Below are 21,317 nucleotides of genomic sequence, written 5' to 3'. Positions count from 1 at the left end.
TATTAAGATAAATGGATGTCAAGCTAGAGATCCATTTGGACTAGGCAAGTTTGGTTGGACATGAGCGACTTTTGCTAGATCTCAAGGCATCTTGCATCATCGAAGAGCAATCATCTTCTAACAATGCACTTCCTATTTTCAACTTGTAAAGAATCGAGGGTGATTCTTTGCACCGGAAGGACTCCGTGTGTGCATGTATGTGCACAAGAGAGAATGAGAGAGAGACAAAGTGAGAGATCTAAACAAGAAATTGTATATTACATCCAACAGTAACTAAGTTACAAAAGGTTGGTTTAAATACCAACTAGTCTAGGGCAAATGCCATTTCTACTAATTACAAAAATGTCCTTGTAAGTTGTCCACCGACTAGTGTGAACACTATTCCTATGGGAAGTTGAGTTCGATTCTCAACATGCCCCTTCGAACACAACTTTCGGATGTCAAAAGATTGTTTTGGTTTGGTCTTCGAAATACTTTGATTCGGTTGAATCAGCTTCGATTTTGGTTTCCGACACGGCTTACGATTTCGATTGTCCGATTTTCTATGTTCAATTGTTCGATTGTTTGTTCGTACTTCAACTCCTCTAGTCGGCATCGATCGATTTATTGGTTACTGTTCGACATCGGCTGCTACTATACTCCCCCTCAAGAGCGACTGGTCGGTGATTGAGAGACCAAGGTTCATCGCAAGCTGTCGCAACTTGTCGATACCTCGGGCCTTCGTAAAGATATCAACAACCTAAAGGTTCGTCCTGATATGTTGTAAATCGATATCACCAGATTGAATGCATTCGCGAATAAAGTGATAGTGCACTTCGATGTGTTTAGTCCATGTGTGGAATACTAGGTTCCAAGCGAGATAGATGCTGCTCATGTTGTCACAGAAGAGGCGAATTGGATTCGTGATGGGAACACCCAGGTCCTTCAAGATGCATTTGAGCCATATAGCTTCGCACGCGGGGACTGTTGCGCCCCTGTATTCGGCCTTCGTGCTCGATAATGCGACTGTCGGGTGCTTCTTGTTTCTCCAGGAGATCGCTCCACTATCGAGGGAGAAGACGAATCCGGAAGTCGATCGTCTATCGGCCTTATAGCTAGCCTAGTCTGCGTCCGTGTACCCTTCGAGCTGGATGATCGTATCCGACTTGTATGTGATGCCGAAATCCATCGTCCCACGGACGTACGTGCGTACCCTCTTAGCGCAATCGAGATGAACATTTTGAAGATTCTGCATGAATTGGCTAAGTAGGCCGACCGTATAGCTGAGGTCGGGTCCTGTGATGGTTAGGTAGATGAGGCCACTGATCAGTTGACGATACTGAGTCGGCTCGTAGTCTTCGGTTCCCGAATCGACATCGAGTTTGAGATTTCGGTCGAGAGGGGTAGACACAGGTTTGCACTCGGTCATTCTGAACTTGTAGAGTAAGTTGAGAACATAGTGTCATTGAGAGATCAATATCCCGACTGGTGGCCGAATTACTTCGACATTGAGGAAGTAGTGGAGCTCGTGTAGGTCTTTCATTTTGAACCTGCCGTATAGGGGTGATTTGACCTTATTGATCCCGACAAGATCCTTTCCTCCGATGACCAGATCATCCATGTACAGGATCATGACAATCGGATTGTTCGGCTCGTTTCGGATGTAGAGGGAGTTGTCGAATTTCGACATTCGAAAACCGATTTGATGAAGATAATGCGTTATCTTTGAATGCCAAGCACACGGTGCTTGCTTAAGGCCGTAGAGTGGCTTCTTGAGTCGGCACACGACTTTCGGGTGAGTACGTGATTTGATGCCAGGTGGTTGTATCATGTACACCTCTTCTAATTCATCTTGTAGAAAGGCATTCTTTACGTCCATCTAGTGGAGGTGCCACCCTTTTGTAGTTGCGAGAGCTATGATTGTCTGAACAATCGTCATCTTTGCCACCGGGGCAAAGGTCTCCTCGTAATCAACTCCGTGTGTTTGAGCGTATCCTTTTGCGACAAGTCGTGCTTTGAAGTGATTTACTGAGCCATCGGGGTTGCATTTGACCTTATAGATCCATCTACTACCTATCACTTTCCTGTGAGGTGAATGGGGAACAAGGTCCCATGTCTCGTTTTTGCACAAGGCCTGCATTTCTTCATTCATCGCATCGACCCATCGCGGGTCCTTCACGGCTTCGGAAAATGTTTCTGGCTCTCGGAAAATTGCTATCTTTATCATAAAGGCATAATGATAATGGTCCACTTAGCCTTGTCATTTGTGGGTCGTCTTCGTATGTGAGTCTGAGTTGATCTTCTTCTTGTATCTCTTGTTCGGCAAATTCTGAGTCGATTGGAGTAGAAATCAGAGTCGTCTCAGGATTGTACCAGGATGTCGATTCATTGAAAATGATGTCTCGACTCACTTGAGCTTTTCGGGTAGATGGGTTGTAGCATTTGTACTCCTTTTGTCCAAGTGAGTACCCTACGAGGATACATTTCTCTGACTTCAGGTCGAGCTTTTGTCGCGTCTCGTCGGGAATATGCACATAGACTATTGAGCTGAAAATACGCACATGTGATAAACCCTAAACCTCTCATGAGGGGTCACATTGTGTACCCCAAAGGTTGTACACATGTTCATGAGATATACGGATGTGTTCGGCGCTTCTGCCCAATATGATTTTGGCAAGTTCTTCTCATTCATCATTGCCCATGCAACCTCTACTATGTGCTGATTCTTCCGTTTGGCTACACCATTTTGGTGAGGTGTATGTCGACATGAGAATTCTCGTCGAATTCCTTCCTTTCGGAGATACGCCGTAAATTCGTCCGAGAAATACTCCTTTCCTTCATAAGATCGAAGGCATCGTACGTACTGACCCATGCCTTTTTCGACTTCATTTTTGAACTTTTGGAAGTGTTCAAACACTTCACTCTTCTGCCGCATAGGGTAGATCCAGGTGTGCCTGGAGAAGTTGTCGATGAACGTGACATAGTCGTGACAACCTCCGAATGTTGCGGTCTGGGCTGGTCCCCACACATCTAAATGTACTGCATCTACGATCCCTTTACTCACATTCCTCCCTTTTGGGAATGGATGTCGGTGTTGTTTTCCGAATTGGCACGCCTCACATATGCTCGTAATCTCTTTCTCATTAAATGTCGGGAGTTTGATTACGACTACTTTTGACTGCATGTTCTAGAGCTTTTGGAGATTGATGTGTTCGATTCTCTTGTGCCACAGTTTCAAGTCTGTTTCCACTTTGAGGCCTTTTGCGAACATAGTCGATTTCACCTCCTCTGATTCGAGGATGAACATTCGGCCTTCTCAGCGACCATGCACTATGATTTGCTCGTCCTTTTCGATGAAGCACCCTTCATTATTGAATCATACTTGCATACCTTGTTCGACAATCTGGCCGACCGAGACTAGGCTTTTTGTGATGGTTGGGACATGCAAGAAGTTCTTGAGGTAGGTTTGTTTACCGTCATTTCTGAATGGAACATTTTCGACATGTCGAATTGGGTGAGTCGTATCATCTCCGGTTTCGACATAGCCGGGTCGATCGGGCTTTCGTAATTCTCGGAACCAATCTTCATGGGACATCATGTGATTGGATGCTCTCGAGTCGACACACCATATGCTATCTGAAGAAGAGGTGCTAGTCGGGGCCTGTGCCGACATCGAATGTGCTTCATGCCTCATTACGAACATCCCGCCACGATCGTCGTAGTCAGAATTTGAAGCGTAGTTCGTGAGTTGTCGGCTAGTCGAAGCCGAATCTCGTATCATTTTTCAGCACTCCTTTTCATAATGTTCGTGTTTTCCACAATACCCGCATTTGATCAAGTTGTTACGATTGCTCGGTCCGGCGGGGTGGTTCCCCCTTCTACCGAACTCTCTAGGATTGTTCATGTCATCTTGCCACTGGTGAGAGTTGCGTTCTCGGGTCGAATGACCCTGTTGCCCTCGGCCAAATCGACCTCTATTTCCTTGGTTGAATCCTCTTCTATCGTCCGATTGTGAGTAGAGCATCTGACCATCCGATGCATTGCTCCTTTGTCGAGCATGGTTTTCTTCCACCAATAATATTGATTGAAGGTCAAAAAAGGAAGGTGGGTTCTCCCTTGCGAGAATGGCTGATCTGATCGTGCCGAATCGTGGTGCTAAGCCGCCGAGGCATATTTGCACCATTTCGTCATCGTCGATGATAACATTGATCGATCCGAGGGCATCACACAATTCCTTGATCTTCAAGGTATATCCAATGATCGACATATGCCTCTGTTGTTTCGTTCCTGTCGAAGCTGGCTTTCGTGCAGCCGTATTGGCCGCAAAGATCTTCTTGAGATTTCCCCAAGCTTCTTTCAGTGTTTTAGACTCTCGAATATAGCCGAGCATGTGGTCATGGACGCATGATGCAAGGCAATACAACACACGGCTCACGGCCTGCTCCCACGCTAGGTAGTCAACGTGTGTTGGGTTTCGTTTCGTTTCGTGAGCTCCCTCGATATAGCTCCATTAACCTTGTCCGACAAGTTGCTGATGCATCTTGTACTCCCAAGATACGAAGTTTGTTCTATCGAGCTTCTCGGTGGGAAGAGCGCTTCCCATCTGGGTGTTCATTGTCGAACTTCTTCTACTCTTGATGCAAGTTGTGCAGAAATCATTGCTACAATGATCAGTTGGTTCTCTACGAGCTTGAGCACAACACATGCAAAGGTGATGGGCTTGGATCAACCTACCACGCTCTCTGATACCATGTAAAGAATTGAGGGTGATTTTGTGCAGCGGAAGGACTGTGTGTGTGTGTGTGTGTGCACGAGAGAGAGAGAGAGAGAGAGAGAGAGAGAGAGAGAGAGAGAGAGAGAGCTCTAAACAAGAAACTGTATATTACATCCAACAATAACTAAGTTACAAAAGGTTGGTTTAAATACCAACTAGTCTAGGGCAAATGCCCTTTCTACTAATTACAAAAATGTCAGGCTAGTAAGTTGTCCACCGACTAGTGTGAACACTATTCCTATGGGAAGTTGAGTTCGATTCTCAAGACAACTTGTTGACCATATTATGCACCTCCATTGGTATCAGAAAGAATCTAAGAGAAACTTTGCTCTAATGAACTAGTCGTAGATTTCTGCACTAGTTCTTTTGATCGGCTCATTTTGGCAACATGCCTTGCACACCCAACATCAAATTAGTCATCTTTGCAATAATTCATCGTTTCAAACCGCTTTATGCAAACATGTGCTATTCTTGATTTGAACATCCACGAGAGTATCGTGTAACTTACATGCTTCTACCTCGATCACTTATGCAGGTTTAGTCTTATTATATTTACTTACACTCATTCCCATATATGTTATTTGTTGTTGCGTTTTGTATTAATTGGCAACAACATTGGTCAATTCATGCTTTTATGCATGCACAAGCAATTCCATGATCACGAAGATCCAACGCCCAATGTTTTTTTAACTCTTTAAGAGTCTGTGGGAGTGGGTGATGCGATGCGCCCCATATTGAGTGCAAATTTATTTCCCACTATCTCTCTTCATTGCTCTATGTAACTTCTTGAAGATTAGGTGGCACCGTAAGGTAAATTGCCTCTTATTTCCTAGCATGAGTCGACTCTTCATGTGCCTCCATGAGTTAAGATTAAGAGGTGCACCCTTTGCGATATCTATAAATCATTCAATCATGAGCTTAATTATTCCTAATAAATCTTTAACCATCAATTCATGTGTATCTCGATTGAATGCAAAATACACGGGGGAAACAATACATCAAGGGATCTACGTTGTCCTCGGTTTCGGATGCTCCAAACTTGTTGTCTTGAGCAAATGTAATTGAAATTGTGGAATATAGAGATATTTCCTCTATTTTGTCTTCCGACATGACAAATATGAAATCAACGTCTCCCTACATGATCACAAATTATAGGTAAGTGTATGAAATTGCTAGCACTTATGAAAATGACAAAAAGTAGAAAGTTGAGTTTATAACGAAAATTGAGGGAAAAATGATTGCAAAATGATCAAATATGAAGCTGACTACCTTTAATGATCATTTATGATGGAAAAAGAATGGCTGAATTATCGCTTATGATCGTTGAAATGTGATCATCACATGTAGTTGGCTTGACTTTTGTCATTTTGATTGGGGTTCTCATTAAGCTACTACATTGGGTCGGGCTACTCATTGGTGTCTTCAAGTCGGGCTACTACATGAGCTAGGCTACTCATTAATGACTTTGAATCAGGCTACTACATTGAGCCGGGTTACTCACAAATGTCTTCAAGTCTGGCTACTAGTTGACATGGGGTAGTTAACATATGCTCCAGTTCAATCAAAATTTACAAAATTGGAATATGCAAAATGTAATGGCAAAATTCCAAAACTTATGAAATCTATCGGCCCAAAACAAGACTTGCCCAAGTCATCTGAAGAAGCTCCATGTCTTCATGTCCAAACTAGTGCTCAAACCCTTATCAAACAACAATTATAAGAACCAACTTACGAAGACTATTTGTACACAATCAGAACATGAAAGACACTTACAAAATCTGGAGAGATCTCAAGCCTTGTATGAACTCCTCCACTAGCCTCCGAATCATATGCATCACATAATATCCATAGTCGGCACATTTGGGTGAGGTGGGATGCGGAGGTCGTGATGTTGGTTCTTCGGTATGATGCAATGGTCTCCAAGTGTGCTTGAGACCTCCCTTGCAACCATCTCATTCAATGGATTGCCAAAATACTACCTAGTTGGTCACCTTGTGTGCATCCAAATTGGTTTGACTATTGAGAATCTTCATCCAAAGCACCCAATGACCAGCAAGCACTCTGGGTGAGAATACATAATCCTGCTTTCGCACACGTCCTAGGATATGATCCACCTTGTTTCTTTGAATGACAAGTTGCACCCAAAGTGGATCGACAATCCAATACCAACTGCAAACCTCTTAGGGTTGCGTATATTCCATCCACATGTTGAATACGCTTGACATCATCCGGGTGGATGCCATCTCCCCCGCTTTGCACAATGATCGCAAATCAACATCACCCACGTAGACCAACAGATCCAACCTTCAACATGCAAGTTGGAACCTATCTTTTAGGCCAAAATTACAAGTATCACAAACCATTAATACTTGCCATATTTGGTGAACAAAATGAACAAATCCAAAACACTTTGGCATACCTTACTAACTTATTACCACTTATTATGTTTTGTGATCTTGTTGCTTTCCCAAATCCAATGTGAACAGTTCCAACATCTTGTGCTTCCTCATTTGAATTTAAAGATGGAATCTCCTCACATAGGGCCAGATCCACCTTATTCTGTAAACTTTGATTTTGGCCCTTCTCAGTTGAGTTGGCATGGAATCAAACTGTGGGGTTTGTCCATAATTAGTTGAGACGTGCCCATCTTAGGATTGGCCAAGTTGGTGATGGAATCACTACTCCTTTGGTCGTCTTCGATCGGTTGCTTAGTTGCTATGTTGTGCACGTTGGTTGTTGTACTCCCCCTCAAGTTCGACAATGCGGCTATCATTAGGCCAAGGTCCATCATGAATGGCCTGAGCTTGTTGACTCCTAAGGCTTTGGTGAAGATGCCGGCTACTTGAAGGTTCATATTGATGTGCTGCATATTGACATCTCCAGCCTGAACGCGTTGTTGGATGAACTGATAGTGCACTTCGATATGCTTTGTGCGCGTGTGGAACACTGGGTTCGGAGCCATATGAATATTGCTCATGTTGTCGTAGTAAAGGAGAATCTGATCCTTGATGGGAATGCCTAGATCCTTCAATACTCTTTTCAGCCAAACGGCTTCACATGGTGTGATGACCGCACCCCTATATTCGGCTTCTATGCTCGAAGTGCGACTGTTAGTTGCTTTTTGCTGCTCTAAGATATGGCTTCGCTGCTGAGGGAGAAAACGAATCCTGAAGTCGATCGTCTATCGGCCTTGCAGCCAACTCAATCAGCATTGGTGTACCCTTCGAGTCGAATTGGTGTGGTTGATTTGTAGACAGGGTAGAAGCACGCTACGGTGTACCAGAAAAGTACTGTTTTTGGCCACAAAAATTGTCAGTACTTTTAGTACTGTTAGTATGAATAATTCAAAAAAAAAAAATCAGAGAAAAAGAAAATCGATTTTGGAGAGTGGGGTGACTGTAGTACAAGTGTCATTTATTGTAGAAGGAGTGGGGGGAACAGGTGAGGAGATGTTCATTCCATTTTGGGGGCTATTTTCCCCTCACGTCGATTTTGGCGCTTCCCCTCACGTCGTTTTGGCGGTTCCCCTCATACTCCTCTTCCTCTATCCCTCTGAGCTTTTCATCACAGATCCATGTTCAGTTTCTGATTTCCTCCAATCTAAATCTCAGACATCCATGTCTGTTTTGAGCGTTTAAGTTGAGGATTTCTGATTTTTTTAGGGTTTCTGTTTTTGTTAGGGTTTAGGTCGAGGTACAGAGACTGTTGGTAGCAGCCAATAGTGACTTCTTCGACAACGACTTTCTTACATCCATCCATTGAAGTTGGTGTCGTGGTGATTTGTGGCTTTTTCCACCAAATCGAGGCGGCATTGGAGGTTCCTTCCGCCAAATCGAGGCGGCATATCCAACGCTCCGTCCACCATTGGAGGTTCCTTCCACCAAATCGAGGCGGCATATCCAACGCCCCCTCCATCCATTCGAGGTTCCTTCCATCCGTTTTTTTTATTTTCAGTACTAAAATGTTACATTTCTTCATATTTCAGTACAAAAATTTTAGAACTGACAATTGTCATATTTGATATGTAATTCTAATGTTTGAAACGAAATATCTTTCACTTTGCAGGCCACATTTAAAAACATTTGATTTGGTGTCGTGGTGATTTGTGGCTTTTTCCACCAAATCGAGGCGGCATTGGAGGTTCCTTCCACCAAATCGAGGCGGCATATCCAACGCTCCGTCCACCATTGGAGGTTCCTTTCACCAAACCGTTTTTTTTATTTTCAGTACTAAAATGTTACATTTCTTCATATTTCAGTACAAAAATTTTAGAACTGACAATTGTCATATTTGATATGTAATTCTAATGTTTGAAACGAAATATCTTTCACTTTGCAGGCCACATTTAAAAACATTTGATTGTGTTTTCTTGGTTGAGTCTATATAACATTAACTACTTTTGCAAGCCACTTAATTTTTGCGGATAAATCTAGTGACCGAATGGGGGTTCCTAACGAGAGTGAGTTGTCAAGTAACTCATGCATATCTGAAAGGACTAAGAGACGAGTGGTTCTTCACATAGTCCGTTATTTGGTAGAAATAACAAAGAGATTTAGTGAAGAGGATCGTAGGGATATTATCTGTAGAGTGTTACACCATCAAAGTTTGAATGAAGACATGGAGAGAATAAAATTTAGGGACCAATGTGTTTCAGAAGAGATTGTAGAGTCTATGAAGTCATCCCTAGACTTAGTGAAAGGTGTAGAGAGCTTAGACAAACTTGCTGCAAAGAGGGCAGCCCTACACATGGTTGTGAACGGTGCGAGAGGAAAAAAATATAGTGATACTAAAGTTGCCTTAGCCCTGGGTATTCAAAGAAGGAACTTGAGGAAACATCGCCAAAATATACACTCAAACAAATTCAAGTGGATGGGGTTGGGACGTAGACGACGATGTGATGCCTTATCTCAAGAGATTATTGAGAAAGTGGATTCATTTTGGGCCAAAAATACGCGTGTCTCACCAAATAAGAAGGACGTGTGTAGACAACGAATAAGTCAGGGTAAGTACCAGATTCACCCTAGACACTTCTTGGAGATGACAGAGGTATTCCATTTTTTTATATCATTTCACATTCCATAACTTTGTGTTTTGACCAACTGTATATTAATGTTTGCTATATATATTGGTTGATGTAGGCTGAATTGTACATGAACTTTAAAGATCAACATCCAAGCTTGACTGTTGGATTCCGCAAGTTCCAAGGTTTGAAACCATTTTATGTTAGAAAATTAAATGAGAGGAATACATGTTGTTGTGTGTACCATGTGAAGATGGACATGTTAAGGCTAGCCGTGAATGCAATGCGTACTGATTGTAAGGGTATACACGGGGAATTATGTGTCTGCACTTGTGAGATATGTAGACCAAATGGGGAGGATAATAGGTGTAATGCACGAAACATGACTTATGCATCTGTTTCTGAGCTATGGAGGTCTTGTGTTTGTGAAAAAGAACCATCATGTGAGTGGCATCGTCGTACATGTCTATTAAGAACATGTAAGGTTTGTCCGCTACCATTATTTTGTATGCAGGAGCTTGATTTGGGAAACAGTCATATCGTGAAATGGAAATATTTAGAGTATGTGACTGAAAATATTGGCAAGGGAGTTGTAACTAAGCGTATCAAGGAAGTATATAAGGAGACATGTGCTGCTACCCTTGTCTCAGAATTTAAGAAACAACTTGGGGAGTTCATTCCACATAACTTCCGGAGTTATTGGCAAAATTCACAATTCAAGGAATGTATTAATAACTTACCAACGGGTGTCATCGTATCTGTTATTGACTTTGCAGAAAACTATACATTTAAAGTTCAGAATGAGGTTCAATCAATGCATTGGTACAATGATCAATGTACAATACTTGTGCATATTTGCTATTGGAGGCAAGACGGTGAGTTACATAAGAAATCAATATTTTACATTTCAGATGATAAAAAGCATGATACACTATTTGTTCAACATTGTTTTAAGCTTCACCATGCAGATTTATTTTCTCTAGGGGTAACCTTTAACCGTCATTGGGTTTGGTCTGATGGTGCTGCCTCGCAGTTTAAGGTGGCACGATCGTTCTACTTTATCGCCAGGTAATTTTTAATCCATATGTTTAGTACTTACCATGCAATGTGTAAGGAAGTAATTCTTGTGTTAGTGCATGCATACTAATTATGTTTGTAATTATTAACAAACAGTACTATTCACATGGATGCATACTAATTATGTTTGTAACTATTCGAATCTTGCACTTGTGAATGGATGCATGCATACTAATTTTGTTTGTACTATGTTTTAATCCATGTGAAGGGTTCTCCATAGACACATTGTACTATGTTGTGTGTTGTATCTGTACTATGTTGTGTTTACAGGAGGATGTAAAGTACTCATCTTGTACTCATAGTATTGTCCATCCTTAAGAGCATTGTACTAAGTATGTTTTAATCCATGTGAAGGGTTCTCCATAGACACATTGTACTATGTTGTGTGTTGTATCTGTACTATGTTGTGTTTACAGGAGGATGTAAAGTACTCATCTTGTACTCATAGTATTGTCCGTCCTTAAGAGCATTGTACTAAGTATGTTTTAATCCATGTGAAGGGTTCTCCATAGACACATTGTACTATGTTGTGTGTTGTATCTGTACTATGTTGTGTTTACAGGAGGATGTAAAGTACTCATCTTGTACTCATAGTATTGTCCGTCCTTAAGAGCATTGTACTAAGTATGTTTTAATCCATGTGAAGGGTTCTCCATAGACACATTGTACTATACAAGAGGATGTAAAGTACTCATCTTCTACTCATAGTATAAACCATACTAAGTTAGTACTAAGTTATATCCATACTAAGTATCGATTAATCAATGTGAAGGGTTCTCCATAGACACATTGTAGTATGTTGTGTGTTGGTTCTGTACTATGTTGTGTTTACAAAAGGATGTAAAGTACTCATCTTGTACTTATAGTATTGTCCGTCCTTAAGAGAATTGTACTAATTATGTTTTAATCCATGTGAAGGGTTCTCCATAGACACATTGTACTATACAAGAGGATGTTAAGTACTCATCTTGTACTCATAGTATAAACCAGACTAAGTTAGTACTAAGAATTGTACTAAGTATCGACTAATCAATGTGAAGGGTTCTCCATAGACACATTGTACTATGTTGTGTGTTGCTTCTGTACTATGTTGTGTTTACAAAAGGATGTAAAGTACTCATCTTGTACTTATAGTATTGTCCGTCCTTAAGAGAATTGTACTAATTATGTTTTAATCCATGTGAAGGGTTCTCCATAGACACATTGTACTATACAAGGGGATGTAAAGTACTCATCTTGTACTCATAGTATAAACCAGACTAAGTTAGTACTAAGTTATATCCATACTAAGTTAGTATTAAATGGATGCCAGTATTAATGGAAGTGTAGTACTCTCTATTGACAACATAGTACTAATTTTGTTGGAAACCTGAGTTACAAAAGCAGGTATTTCTCCTTATTCAACATTCGTATGCAATGGAATTACCTCGGGTCTGGACATGGAAAAGGAGAGCATGATGGCGCGGGGGCTGTGATCAAACGTGCCCTTACAAGTGAGCAGTTGGATAATAATGGTGCTAAGCTACAAAATGCACATGATGTTGTGCAGTGGCTAACATGGAAGATGTCAAATGATGGTAAGAACAGATTGTTTGTTGAAGTTCGCGCTGATGAGGTCGATAGAACTAAATCATATGGTTGTAAAACCGTGAAAGGCACACGCAGCACCCATTGTGTGTTAGGGTTTAGCCGCAAGGACACAACACAATTGTTACTACGTAGTTTATCATGCTTTTGTTCCATGTGTATAGATGAAGCTTGGGATAAATGCATCAACCTATCAATCGTGGAGCCCTGGAAGTTGCAGAAGCTTGAGCCTGAACGACAAGATGATATTGAAGATGATGTGCATTCAAACGATATTGTATACTACAACCAAAATCAAGACTTGGCAGTTTTATTGGAAGTTGGAGATCATTTTGCAGTGCTCAAATCTCCTCAGAATGAAGATTTAGAAGACTACTACATTGTGGTGTGCAAGCAAGGAAAGACATTATTGAAAGAAGTGGTGAGGGATGGCTGGGGCAACAATTTCAACGTTGGTGAGTCTGTCGTGTATGGAAACTATTATGCAAAGTTGCCGCAGTGCAAGAACACATATGCATTACTAAAAGAAGCACCCATCGCAATAATCTACGCTGATGCCATTCTTGCGATCAAATTCAATATGACTCAAGCAAAGCACAAGGTTAAGGGATACAACACTGTCTACAAGGTCCCCCAAGAGGTTCATGAGCACATATTAGGGGAGGTCTCTCTATTTAATGCTTGAAAGTCACCCTCTCAATACATTGTACCCTCTCAATACTTGGAGTTCACTATTAATTTTGATGATTGACAAATGAATTGATATATTTCATCTTTCTTCTAAAGTGTTTATGCCTGTCAACCACTTGTACTTATCTTTCATAATATATTAGTTGTTGTCAACAAGACTTGGATTTCTTCATTGCCGATATTGCTCATGTTTCCTGATGTTATTTGAGCATAGAAGTTTTGCAGAGCCATGGTAAAATGAGTAAAAATATTGTATATCTTCTTGATAAAGTCTAGATTCATTGCCGTTGGTGTGTCCTCTGTAGGCACATAAATCTGTAAGTTGAATTCAAATTATGACTTTAATATTGTAAGATTTTATACTGTAAGTTCATTCTTCAAGAAGCAAATGTGCAATGAAGCCTCAAATTCCTTAACAAAATAATCCAACTCCTGAAACAATAATTTGTGATAGCTCAAAAAGGGGAGTGTTTCCTTACTACTGTTAGTGGATAGTTCATCCATTGGGATGATATCATCAAAATATGGCCCACATTGCTTCAACAATTTGCACAAATTCTGGTTACCCTCCAAATGGGATTGATGAAACAGTCTATACTTCAATAACACCCGATATTTTCTGTTTATCATCATTAACACCTGAAAACCTAAATTTTCCTAGCAAGCTAAGAAGAATTTCAAGCATTTTATCTACAACAGACTCAAAGACTTGGCAACTCATCAGGAGATGATCTCAAAAAAGAAACAAAACGTTGTAAAAAGAGGAATACTTAGATCAAAAAGTATATTCCCATTGTTTCTACAAAATACAGAAGTGGAATTTTGACATTGGCAATTGAAACAGTATTTTGGTATCCAAATAGAGGTATTTCAGACATCACTAACAGCTAAAGTTCAAGTACAATCGGAAGAAAATCAGGCACTAGAGGGTAACTTGGCCGATCTTGTAATGCGCTTGTTGTTGGTGCCAGATTTTACATTCTTCTTTATCTTAAAGCCTTTAGGTATGAGCTGACTAAGTGGCACTTCATCATCAGAGGCATCAGAGATAGGCGTGGATGCGCGGGCACCTTGTACTGGTGGCAAGCTTGAGAGAGCAACTGTGTTTTCTGCAACTGCAATGCTTGTACACAAATCCACAAAGGTGCTGTCGATAGTCAAATTATCACTCATCTTTATTCCCCTATCATCATCAATGATGCCTGTACACTCGTTCTTATTAGACTCCTGTATGTGGACTATGGCAGTAGTCATGGTCAACTCCTCTTGTACGGTGGCTGTCAACTCATTCTTAAGACTACGTGTACAATCAGGCTTATCTGTACAATCAGGCTCCTCATGTGATTCTGTACAATCAGGCTTATCTTCAGGGAAAGCGATGTTCTTTCCACGATCCATTTGGGCATTCTCAGTACAATCAAGCTCCTCTTCATTACTAGCAATGTTCTTTCCATACTCCTCATCAGAATCTTTAGACAGTACTAGCACATTATCAGTAGACACTACTAACACATTATCAGTACAATCAGTCTGCTCTTCAGTACTTGCCATATTCTTTCCACACTCTTCATGGGCTTCAGTCTTCTCTTCAGTACTTGCCATATTCTTTCCACACTCTTCATGAGCTTCAATCTTCTCTTCAGTACTTGCCATATTCTTTCCAGAGTCTTCATAGGCTTCAATCTTCTCTTCAGTACTTGCCATATTCTTTCCAGACTCTTCATGGGCTTCAATCTTCTCTTCAGTACTTGCCATATTCTTTCCACACTCCTCATGGGCTTCTTTAGACATACTGTTGTTTGGACATGCCAGCTGCTCTTCACATATGAATGCTTCGTTTTTCTCACAATCCTCATGTGTGGAAGATGTGCTTCCAGAATCTGCCTCCGTGGAAAGGTTAATCCCAGAATCTGACTCTGCACTTGTGCTCCATGAAGTTCCCGATTCAGGCTGCTCTTGTAAACCTAATTAATGGGATTCCAAACAATATTAGTATCAACTCACATACTCAAAAGTTTGCAAACAATGAACATAGGGTTTTGGGCCACATTTTTACCTAATGTTACATGGTCATACTGTACAGCCGTAGATACCCCATTGCAAGTGGTGGGCTCGGTCATCTTCTCCACAACATCTAGGTGCTCAACAGTGTTGCTATGATCTATAGAATGCACCAAAAGCAACAATATAATAGGGTTGTTATGAGCTAAATCATTGTTTTCAAAGTCTGGCTTTTGACGTTTACCTGGGAGTGTGATAAATTCGTCTTCACGATCAGGTTTTGAACTCGTATCTCCGTCACCAAATATCATTTCGTCATCAGCTAGCAACACAAGTACATGGTATTAGACAATGGATTAGGTTGACAACGCTCCTGACAGGTGAGAACTTATATGACTCACCATTGCATTCAACTTTCCTTTTCTTGCCGTTTCCATACAACATTCTTGCAGCATTTCTCTTCTTACTGGGCTCTATTTCTAAAGACACATCATTTCTCTTCTTAGTGGGCTCTATTTCAAATTGTTGACCGGAGCTTGGGGAATTTGTTTGTAGAAGCATATGTTCCACTGCTCCAATGGCCCTTCTCATACATTCATCCTCATCATAAAAATCATAGGTTGTTGGTAATGATGGTCCCTGAACCTTGGAATGTGCGGCAGATATTGAGGGTTTAGGCACAGGGGCTGGTAGTTCCATGACCTTCCCTGGCGTGGAGTTGCTTGACACTACGACATTCATTGCAAGAAACAAAAAAACGTTGAACGTTAGTACCATCATCTAAAATATACAATGTAGGTCACAATGTACTCCTCACATAGTTCCTAATTTACTGAACTAGTACTAATAAGGAACAATGTACTGCTCACTTAGTTCCCAATTTACACAAGTAGTACTAATCATGCACAATATACACAAGTAGTACTAATCATGCAGAATATACTACTCACTTAGTTACCATGTTACACAAGGAGTACTAATCCCGAACAATGTACCACTGTACTAATCATGAACAATGTACTACTCACTTGTTTCCTAAATTAGTGGACTAGTACTTATAAGGAACAATGTACTGCTCACTTAGTTCGCAAATTACACAAATAGTACTAATCATGCACAATATACACAAGTAGTACTAATCATGCACAAGTACTAATCCCGAAAAATGCACCACTGACTTTGTCAAATTTATAAGTAGTACTAATCTTGAACAATGTACTACTCACTTATTTCCTAAATCACTGAACTAGTACTAATCCCGAACAATGTACAGCTCACTTAGTTCCCAAATTACACAAATAGTACTAATCATGCACAATATACTACTCACTTAGTTACCAATTTACACAAATAAGGTACAAATCTAGTACTAATAGGGAACAAAGTACTACTCAGTTCCCAAATTACAAAACTAGTACTAATCATGAGCAATGTACTACTCACTTAGTTACAAAACTATTACTAATCATGAGCAATGTACTAGAAACTTAGTTCACAAAGTATAAAACTAGTACTAATCATGAACAATGTAGTAATTACTAAGTACTAATCCAACAAATGTAGATTGGTATTTTGCACACAAGTAATACTAAACGTGATATGTGTTCTACACACCTAGTTACATAACTTGTACTAATTACACCAACAGTATTGAACTTGAACAGTATTAGTACTAAACGTGATATGTGTTTCACACACCTCATTTCCAAATTACAGAAACTGTACTATTATTCAGCAATTTAAGTGACACCTTGTTCCCAAATTACATTACTAGTACTAATTTCCAAGTTACACAAACAATACTAACAGTCAACAGTGTACTATAAGTATAGTGTTTACTAAACTAATACTAGGCAAGTTACAATATAGATTGGACGATGTTGTACCTGGTTCCCTTTTAGTACTACTAATTCTGGAAAATATCCCTTCAACTAACTACACATACCAATTATATATTAAGAGTACTGCCAATACTATCCCATTGTTGTTAGAGATACACTAATACTAATCCATTGTTCTCCTAAATTTTAAGTATGAATTGTGGCATACACTAGTTCTAGTCCAAATGATAATTGACATTATATAATACAAACAATAGAATAGTAGAGCCACATACCGTACGGGTGTACTTTTAAACCCCAAGCATAGTACCACTCAGCCGCAATTGTAGTTTTACAGTCCATACATGTATTCTCTTTCTCAAAATGATACTTAGCACATAGCACATGATATGTGTGCAAGCATGGTGTAATCACAACATCCATAGCCTCCAGCTTGAATCCGAGGCCACAAAATATACACCTGGAAGATTGCAAACACAAGTTATAATATATTAGCTGCTCACTTATTTATACCATAAAAGTAGAAATAAATAACTTTTAAAGCTAATACCGTGATATAGCTATACTAGTAATGGTACTTTCTATACCACTTGGGTGCTCAATTACAGATGGACACAAAGTATCAAAACCATTATGTTTTAAATCCTGCATCAAGCATGCAAGGTTCTCAGAATGCAACTTTAAGGCTGACAACTTATTATCTATTTCTTCATGTGCATTCCTGCAAGTATCAAGGTCTGTCATCTGTGAATGTAATTGAGCACCCATATTGTTCAGCTCTTTCTTCAACTCCTCTTTCAACACCTCACTTTCTGAATTTTGGATTGTCGATGCAATCCATTCATATGTAGTCTTTATTGAAGAAAATTTCTTTTCTGCCTGTATCTCAGCTGATTTAACTGCTTCCAAATCAGCAAGTAGTGCTTGTATTCTTGAGCTCATAGAAGCTATGCAACCAGCCATCATCTGTTCATGTTTTTCAGTCATTGTGGCCCGTACCTTTGCCTCTAGAACTTGTTGGACAGGTGTTGTAGCTGGAATATCCACATGAGAGGTTCCAGATGACTTCAAGCCAGTGTTGGTACTGGAGGACCCTTTGTAATGTTCTGACCGGTGCCGATTAAAATCTTCCCAATTAACGTCGATGCCACCTTGAACTTCACATGCAAAAGCACGTGCAAAAACAGTACCCACCTCATTGTTAGTGATTTGATTTGTATCATAAACATGTTCGTATCTCGTCTTCAATAAATTGATGTATTCCCTCTTCAAACCACTCATGTGGAATCCTCGCCTTGTGTCGGGATGTGCTGACCCCCAGGTTTTTAACAACCACTCTCTCAGCTCTGGGTAAACGTCAGGTCGTGCCCGAAGGAAATAATTCCATCCAAGAGGTGTGTCTCGACTGATGGACTGGTACTGCCAGGTCTTCTTTCTCTGTGTTGATGAATTCATCACCCTTTCTCTTGTGGGTGTCTTCTTGCTTTCTTTCATGGGTGTCCTTCTTCCTTCCTTCACTGGTGTCTTCACTTTCTCTTTCATCAATGTCTTCTTTATGGGTGTCCTTCTCGTCATTTTCCTAGTCAACACAATTCTCATCAACACATAGCAAATCAATTACCATCAACACATCGCAATTACCATCAACACATAGCAAATCATCACATTGCATGTACAAACCACATGTACAAACCACATAGCAAATCATCACATTGCAAATCAACACACAATAACCCTAAATAGTCAAACACACAGAAAATAAAACTCATCCATGTCAAACACACAGAAAATAAAAACAGACGAATAGGAAAGTCAAAGAAAACGAAAACTTTGTAAATCATCATAACCAACTCCATCACATCGCATGTACAAGCCATGTCCAACATACAAAAACCCAAAATAGTAGGAAAAAAACTCATCCATGCCAAACTCACACAAAATAAAAACAGATGGACATGAAACATTAACAAAACAAAAACATAGCAACTCATCATAGCCAACTCCATTTTGGCCACATGTACAAACATGTCTAACACACAACCACATCGAACAAAATATTGTGATACATTTTTAAAAGAAACACAGAGAAACACAGAGAAAACAAAAACATACCAGTTGGGCATGCAACACATAGACTATGAATAATCAAAACCTACAAATGGTCATACACATACAAATAAAAAACAGACAGAGAGGAAACATTCAGAAAAAGAATACATACCAGTTGGGCATGCAACACAGAGAATACCTGGAGGTCGCTAAACTTGCAGAGGTACCACACCGTCTTGATTTCGATACCTTGGGAGACAAACGAGAAAACTTCAGGATGACAAACGAGCAAAACGTCAGAGGCTGCTGCAGAGGAGACAAACGAGCAAACTTCAGAGGCTGCTGCAGAGGAGACAAACTTCAGAGGCTGCTGCAGAGGCTGCTGCGTATACAGAGTTCAGAGATCGAACCTGGCACAGAGGGGAACACAAGAACAACAACAACGGGGAAACAGAGAATCGAAGGTGGAGTGAGAGAGAGAAACAGAAAGAAAGAAAGAAAGAGACATTCGAAGGTGGAGTGAGAGACAGAGAGAAACAGACCTTCGAAGGTGTCTGTCTGACAACTTCGAGGTAGAAGAGAGAGAGAGAGAGACAGAGAGTGAGTGAGAGACAAAGAGAAACAGACCCTCGACGGTGTCTGTCTGACAACTTCGAGACAGAAGAGAGAGAGAGAGAGAGAGAGAGAGAGAGAGAGAGAGAGAGAGAGAGAGAGAGATAGACAGAGAGACAGAGAGACAGAGAGACAGAGAGTGAGTGAGAGACAGAGAGAAACAGACCTTCGAAGGTGTCTGTCTGACAACTTCGAGACAGAAGAGAGAGAGAGAGAGAGAGAGAGAGAGAGAGAGAGAGAGTGAGAGAGAGAGACATACCAACTGACACGTTCGACTACCAATACCAGAGAGAGAGAGATTGACACTGACCACCTGTCACAATGGAAACCTTCTCCAGGTGTGCTTTCGTACAACTCTACCTAGGAGACTGGGGCAACACTTAATGCATTAAATATGGCCTAGGGACATTCGAGTGTGACGTATAATATCTTTGAACATTCGAGTGTGACGTAATGAATTTGTTTTTGGTTTTTTGAAATTTATTTACAATTTTTAATGTTTCTTTTCTTCTTCGATTTAGTACTAAATTTTTGGCCAAAAGTTGGTACACCGTAGCATGCTTCGACCCGACAATGCCATAATTTATCGTCTCACTTACATAGCGTAACACTCGCTTAGCATAATCAAAGTGAATGTTTCGTAGTGTCTACATAAACTAGCTAAGGAGGCCGATTGGATAACTGAGGTCAGGTCAAGTAATAGTGAGGTAAATTAGGTTTTCGACTATCTGATGATAGTGAGATAGCTCACACTCTTCTATGCCGGAGTCAGCATCTAGTTTTAGGTTCCGCTTGAGAGGGGTTGCCACAGATCAACACTCAGTCATCCCGAACTTATATAACAAGTTGAGGATGTAGTGCTGTTGGGAGATCATAATCCTGATTGGTGCCCGGATTACTTCTATACTGATGTCGTGAAGGATTCCGGGCATAGGGAGAAAGGGGAGCCGGATACGTGTGAACGGGGGTGTGCACGGATGCACACGAAAATGTCTTTGTGTAAAAATAAGTGTAAATATTAGTAAAATATTTAAAGTACTAGGTAGAGTGTAAAGAATCAAGAGATGGATTCTTGTGAAGCGGAAGAGATGTGAGTTATGTGTGTGTGTAAGAGAGAGAGAAAGAGAGAAACACAGAGAATACGCAAGGTAAAAGTATATTGACAAAGGAGAAAGACTCAACATTATACAAGGTGGGAGGAGGGTGCTTTATGTAGTCACCCTCTCTCTTCATTAACTACAAGCCTCATGGAGCATGGGGAATGTGAAAGCTCATAAGTTATAAGTCATAGAATATGATTCTATGACGCATACTAAATGCTAGAATACAAAGTGGCGACATAATGGTGACTCTTGACCGTTGGAGTGTCTCTTCACTCTCAAGGTGAGTTCACACACTAGACCAAGTTGAGCTTGATTCTCAACATGCCCCCTCAAGCTCAAGTCGGGTCGATTTCATACGGTATCCGAAATCCGCTTCAACTCGCGTTTCGGAGTCCGCGTCGACTCGCATCGGCTCGCTTTATGCGGAGTTGTGGAGTTGCGGAATCCGTGCTCCAACTTGCGTTGTGCGAAGACTGTGCTTCGGCTTGCATCTTTCTTCGCGGCTTTGCGTGGTAGATCAGCTCTTCGCTGCTTCGTTGCGTGGTTGCGGAATCCACGCGTTATTGTGTAGTGTCTTCAGTACT

The 21,317-nt window shown here is 40.7% G+C and overlaps 2 protein-coding genes and 1 long non-coding RNA gene across 3 annotated transcripts; 1 reads left to right on the top strand and 2 right to left on the bottom strand.

Moving 5' to 3' along the window:
* Positions 1-8,474: 8,474 nt before the first annotated feature.
* Positions 8,475-13,403, top strand: LOC147863015 (uncharacterized). Its single transcript, XM_087321755.1, has 4 exons — positions 8,475-8,677; positions 8,819-9,799; positions 9,892-10,533; positions 13,353-13,403. Exons 2-4 carry the CDS (start codon positions 9,194-9,196, stop codon positions 13,401-13,403), a joined length of 1,299 nt encoding a protein of 432 aa, XP_087177881.1. The 5' UTR covers positions 8,475-8,677; positions 8,819-9,193.
* An 81-nt stretch (positions 13,404-13,484) lies between these two features.
* LOC147863014 (uncharacterized) lies at positions 13,485-15,719 on the bottom strand. The gene is made up of 6 exons (XM_087321754.1): positions 15,530-15,719; positions 15,373-15,450; positions 15,184-15,288; positions 14,297-15,091; positions 13,726-13,817; positions 13,485-13,559 (listed from the first exon to the last, which is right to left on the bottom strand). The coding sequence occupies exons 1-6, from the start codon at positions 15,717-15,719 to the stop codon at positions 13,485-13,487; spliced, it is 1,335 nt and encodes a 444-aa protein (XP_087177880.1).
* A 4,084-nt stretch (positions 15,720-19,803) lies between these two features.
* Positions 19,804-20,188, bottom strand: LOC147863013 (uncharacterized). Its single transcript, XR_015529898.1, has 2 exons — positions 20,038-20,188; positions 19,804-19,998 (listed from the first exon to the last, which is right to left on the bottom strand). It is a non-coding gene; the product is annotated as an uncharacterized LOC147863013 (long non-coding RNA).
* Positions 20,189-21,317: the final 1,129 nt, after the last annotated feature.

This window comes from Azolla caroliniana, unplaced genomic scaffold (assembly GCF_043228905.1).
Source record: "Azolla caroliniana isolate FFs.n. ecotype wild unplaced genomic scaffold, voAzoCaro1.0.p SCAF_6, whole genome shotgun sequence".
NCBI lineage: Eukaryota > Viridiplantae > Streptophyta > Polypodiopsida > Salviniales > Salviniaceae > Azolla > Azolla caroliniana.
Note: the sequence above shows the minus strand (reverse complement) of the source record. Positions and strands in the feature narration are given on the sequence as shown.

What these genes read in the sequence shown, in the direction of transcription:
- LOC147863015 (XM_087321755.1), top strand. Translation starts at nt 9,194, where the DNA reads ATGGGGGTTCCTAACGAGAGTGAGTTGTCAAGTAACTCATGCATATCT. An exon ending in ACTTCTTGGAGATGACAGAG is followed by an intron (nt 9,800 to 9,891) that starts GTATTCCATTTT and finishes TGGTTGATGTAG; the next exon opens with GCTGAATTGTACATGAACTT. An exon ending in CAACGGGTGTCATCGTATCT is followed by an intron (nt 10,534 to 13,352) that starts GTTATTGACTTT and finishes GAAGTTTTGCAG; the next exon opens with AGCCATGGTAAAATGAGTAA.
- LOC147863014 (XM_087321754.1), bottom strand. Translation starts at nt 15,719, where the DNA reads ATGAGAAGGGCCATTGGAGCAGTGGAACATATGCTTCTACAAACAAAT. An exon ending in CGAATTTATCACACTCCCAG is followed by an intron (nt 15,289 to 15,372) that starts GTAAACGTCAAA and finishes TGCATTCTATAG; the next exon opens with ATCATAGCAACACTGTTGAG. An exon ending in AAATATCGGGTGTTATTGAA is followed by an intron (nt 13,560 to 13,725) that starts GTATAGACTGTT and finishes TTATTGTTTCAG; the next exon opens with GAGTTGGATTATTTTGTTAA.